General features: G+C 40.2%; 1 protein-coding gene across 1 annotated transcript; it reads left to right on the plus strand.

Moving 5' to 3' along the window:
• Positions 1-736: 736 nt before the first annotated feature.
• LOC111964772 (chymotrypsin-like elastase family member 2A) lies at positions 737-4742 on the plus strand. The gene is made up of 8 exons (XM_023988585.2): positions 737-856; positions 2461-2549; positions 2886-2983; positions 3152-3286; positions 3554-3690; positions 3850-3995; positions 4213-4365; positions 4676-4742. The coding sequence occupies exons 1-8, from the start codon at positions 817-819 to the stop codon at positions 4691-4693; spliced, it is 816 nt and encodes a 271-aa protein (XP_023844353.1). The 5' UTR covers positions 737-816; the 3' UTR covers positions 4694-4742.
• The last annotated feature ends 459 nt before the right edge of the window (positions 4743-5201 follow it).

Raw genomic sequence — 5201 nt, forward strand, 5'->3', positions numbered from 1 at the left:
AGATTTCCCTCCTTCCAGTACATGCCTTTTGAACCTAGCACCCACATTTATTTTACTACAAATATTTGAGCTGAGCACACCAATTTCTCTTTCTATCACTGTGACTTGTTCCTCATACATGTAATTTCAGTAATCTGTAGTTTCTCATATTCAAGTAAAAATAAAGATTGAATTGCGTGTCATTGGTTGTGCTCTCGTGGTTAAATATTTGCAGTGTGGATAGGAAGACTCTGGGAAGTAAACAGGTGTTGCTGACCCTTGAAAATGAATGCAACTGTATGTTGGTCTTAGAATAGTGCTGTCTGGATGTCCTGTTCCACATTACACTTAAGGACATAATAAATGACCAGTAGTTTTACATTTAGCAAAAAATAGATCATTACAATAATTGTTAGAACAAATCTTTGCTGCTGCATCTCTTTTACATGTGTAGTGAATACAATCAAATCCTATTAAATCCGTATACCACGTTTTCCAAGTCCAGAACATGATTATTCTAAGGCTGCAAGAATGCACATTTGGATTTGGGTTGTCTTTGGCCTGACCGGATAGCAGTTCAGAGTAGGCCCACATGACTTTCGAAGCCAGACAGTTGGAAGAAGGCCAGAATCAATATCTCTGGCCTAAGAGCAATAATGACAGACACACGTTTCTCACACCTTCTGTACTTATCAGTTGGCTTATCAGGCTTATCAGTTGGACAGAATGGGCAGTTTTTTCTAACTAAACCAGTTGGATGAAGCTCACTTATCAGTCACGAATAAGAAACAAAAAGCAGTATAAAGGAGTTCCAACAGCACTCATGACAGCAGCAACATGACTTCTATCATTGTGGTCTTGGCCCTTGTTGCCAGCGGTAAGACCTTTTTGCATTTTTAACAGACATGGCAAGTAGATTATTGTGTTTAAATTATCATTATATCTCAAGGAACAGTGTTTTCAAACGTTTTATATCGACTGACAAGCTATGGTTTTTCCTCCAGCTAGCTAACCATCTCAGCATAGCTGCGGGAAGTAGTTTGGGGGTGGTGGTGCCGCAATTATTTTTGCCAACGATGCAGAAGAAAAAAATGTGCCTGTGCTGAAGACAACTATATTGGTCTGCTACTACAGGTCTACTTATGTGACAAAATGTAAACTAAATGTATTCGAGTGTTTACCAGCATTTGTAACTTGAGTCTGATAATTATCTGTACAAAACCGTTAATCTGATAATACTTGTAGAATATAAAAATACTTCATTGATATATGTTTTCCAGTTTCTTGAAATACTTTGCAAATGCAACTTCTTTTTAAGTGAAAACTGAAATGGTCTATTCATTCCTTTTGCATTTTAGTAGACACTCTTATTTTTTACTGGTCCCTTGTGGGAATCGAAACCCACAACCCTAGCTTTGCAAGTGCCATGCTCTACCAACTGAGCCACATCATCACAAACCACTTGTCTAAATGTACTCAATTACTGTATTGTGCAATGGTTTTTTTTCATGGTGATGGAAAGTCATCAGGTGCAAACCAGCCTATGGACAATACAGTAATGTACATTTACATTAAGTGATTTGTAAGGATGGTCAATTAATATTGAACAAAATACTGTTGTTTTCCATGTTATTTGATCAAGAAAAATATTTCATTTGATGTGGATGTTTTGTGTCTTTGCCCATCACGTTGCACCTTTTGATGTAAATGTCTGAGGACAGGGTKTCGTTCTTTCAGGATTCCATTAGAATGACAATCACACCGAAAGGGACAGGGCAACAACTCTTACAATTACAACTATTGAATCCTGCAAGATACTGTTCTTAATTATACAACTACCTTTTTTGCCAAAGCAGAGATGCTGAATTTTTTGTTGTTGCCCACCTTACAGACATCTATATCAATCCGCTGATACTAGTAAAGTCACAGTGCACTACTTTTGCGTATTAATATATTATTTTTATTCAGATTTTCCCTACTTCCCGCAGCTATGCATCTCAGGGACACTGGCCTAGAATAGGAAATCTTGACAGCCCTATACATAGCCTATAACAGGGTTGGGGTCAATTCCATTTAATTTCAGTCAATTCAGGAAGTACACTGAAATTCCAATTCTCTTCAATGCTTTTCAATGAGGAACATTTGGAATTGAAATTTGGTTCACTTTCTGAATTGACTGGAATTTAAATGGAATGACCCCAACCTGTAAATAGATCTATGTGCAACACTCCAAAGCTGTTATATTTATGTATGCGTCTCTTTTACCTTTATTTAACTAGGCAAGTAAGTACAAATTCTTATTTACAATGACGGCYTAGGAACAGTGGGTTTACTGCCTTGTTCAGGGGCAGAACGACAGATTTTTACCTTGTCAGCTCGGTGATTCGATCTAACAATCTTACTGGCCCAACGCTCTAACCACTAGGCTACCTGCCACCCCTTGTGTAATAAGTCCTGGTTGTCCCTCTTCCTCGTCTGCAGCATATGGCTGTGGAACCCCAGCCATTAAGCCTGATACTACCCGCGTGGTCAATGGCRTGGATGCCCGCCCCAACAGCTGGCCTTGGCAGGTGAGGATGTCGAGACATGGGTTTCGTTCAAGATGCTTCAAATGTTAACTAAATGTTTAAAAATGTAAATGGTGCTGAATGTAACTTTAAATAGGTAAAGTGATGGAGGTGCTGACTGACCGCAACTTGTAATGGTAATGGACCTTACAGGAATGTTTAGATGGAACAAACTAAAGTGTTCTTTGTATCTACTGTAAATCATTGATAGTTTTGAGTAAAAGTGAAGTGTTTATGATATTGACTGTGAAGTGTTGAAGGAGCGGACTCTAAAATGTTAAGTTTAGGTTAATTAGCTAAGTGCTGTAAGAATCTACTGATCATTGTCAGTCTTTGTAGATCTCTCTGCAGTATGAGAGGAATGGTGAATACAGACACACCTGTGGTGGATCCCTCATCGCTACCAACTGGGTTATGACTGCTGCCCACTGCATTGAGTAAGCCAGCACACACAGACACACTGCGGGTATTTTTAAAGGTGTTGACCAGCACAAAACAGTGAAAAAAATAAGCAATTGTGTTTGACCAATGGGAAGAACGGGTAGGCCTATAGGTCTGCAAAATGATGCTTCATGGGCAAGTTTTTTCCCTATTCCTCCATACAGTCTGAAGCTGAATTATCGTGTGGTTGTGGGCAAGCACAACCTGGCAGAGGCTGAGCCCAGTGCTCAGGCCTACTTCCCAGCTAAGAAAGGAATCATCGTGCACAAACACTATAACCCTGTCCTCCTGTCAGTAGGGTAAGTTGGGCAATGGCATGTAAAAACACAAGTGAAACTTTACATTTACACTATTAATGCAGAATATTCAGATTTATAAGGAATAAGGAGTTCATAACCTATTAAGTATTAATTAAGTATTAAATAGTTTATACACATTGGTGGGAAATTGTTCTAAATACTGAACTTATATATGGTTTCATTGGCCATAATAACAGTAAACAAGTAATCAGTAACAGTTTCTGATCTATTCTGATCCATTCAAACTCTAATTTCCCTGACGACCAGCAATGACATCGCCATGATCAAGCTGGCAGAGCATGTGACTCTGAGTGACCAGGTCCAGCTGGCTTGTGTCCCCGCCCCCGGAACCATCCTGTCAAATAATTACCCTTGCTACATCACCGGCTGGGGAAGACTCACCAGTGAGTGATGAGTGGTGTGTGTGTGTGTGCGTGTCCGTGCATGCTTCTGTGTCTCTGCCTGTATGTAATTGCCTGTATGTAAGACCAAGACAGCATACTGTATGTCTGTTCTCTTTCATTACAATCATGCTCATTATCCCCCTGCTGTGTGTGTTCCAGCCGGAGGCCCCACCCCCGACACCCTCCAGCAGGCCCTGATGCCCGTGGTGGACCACAATACGTGTACCCAGAGCGACTGGTGGGGTGTGTCCATTCGCAGGTCCATGGTCTGCGCCGGAGGGGACGGAGTGGTAGGAGGCTGCAACGTGAGTCAGACACACACACCCATAGGGCTCTGGTATAAAGTAGTGCAATATAAAGTGCATAGGGTGTCATTTGGGGAACAGACAATTAGATATACAGGAGATACAAGCAAAAAAATTAAGATACAAGAAATTCAAGCAAAGCTGATGAGCATTATATTTTCATCAACCTGTGTGGTAAACATTTCAAAGATATGAAGTGTTTTGTGTTCTGTTTCAGGGTGACTCTGGTGGCCCACTGAACTGTAAGAACTCTGCGGGAGTATGGGAGGTGCATGGCATCGCTAGCTTCGTCTCCGGCCAGGGCTGCAACTACATCAAGAAACCCACCGTCTTCACCCGCGTCTCCGACTACAATGAGTGGATTGATGAGGTAACCAGAGTTGCTGATGACCAGATCACTAAACACATCGCTATACATCCCCACACAGGGTTGAGGTCAATTCCATTGCATTTCAGTCCATTTAGAAACTCAAATTCCAATTCCATGTCCACATTTTCCTCATAGAAAATAATTGAAGAAAATTTGAAAAATTGGAACTTACTTCCTGAATTGTTGAAATGAGCTTGACCTCAACCATTTCACTGTTTGAGTGTTTTGGTGTTCTTCTTTAGTTCTGTTTCAAATGTGTTTTGTTTGCCTTGTGAAACTCATCTGAGCCTGTATTTTGGGTTTCTTTCAGACCATGATGGACAACTAAGACGTGTCTGTGTGCTCTTCAAATAAAGACCTATGAATACATGAGAAAATATGTTATTTTATTGAAATATTGTCCTCAATGTTTTGATTAACGTCGCTTAAAATATGTGATCATTATTTCTTACAAAGCTGAGAGCAGGGCATACTCCTTGTTCTAGCTTGAAAGTTAGGGCCCAAAATATAGATATTGTCTTGACCAGTAGGGGGCCTCAGACACTAGTGAATAAACACCTCAGATGGTACAAACCATTTGAGGTTTCATTAAATTGCAGAAATGTCTGATTCAGATTTCCTCATCATGCCAGACATTGTGTATAATCTTAATTTCTTCATTTTAACATAATTTCTTCGTGGCATCAATTAGCTCCCAAATAGGCCTATTTTTATGGTTTAACACATCCAACACTTTTGTATCAGGGTTGACATTTGTATTATGTAAGGTCATGGACTACTAGTGAAGCACAGTCCTCCTCTCAAAGCATTATGCCACAATTCAAGCATATGCGTGT

This window comes from Salvelinus sp. IW2-2015, linkage group LG1, assembly GCF_002910315.2.
Source record: "Salvelinus sp. IW2-2015 linkage group LG1, ASM291031v2, whole genome shotgun sequence".
Taxonomy (NCBI): domain Eukaryota; kingdom Metazoa; phylum Chordata; class Actinopteri; order Salmoniformes; family Salmonidae; genus Salvelinus; species Salvelinus sp. IW2-2015.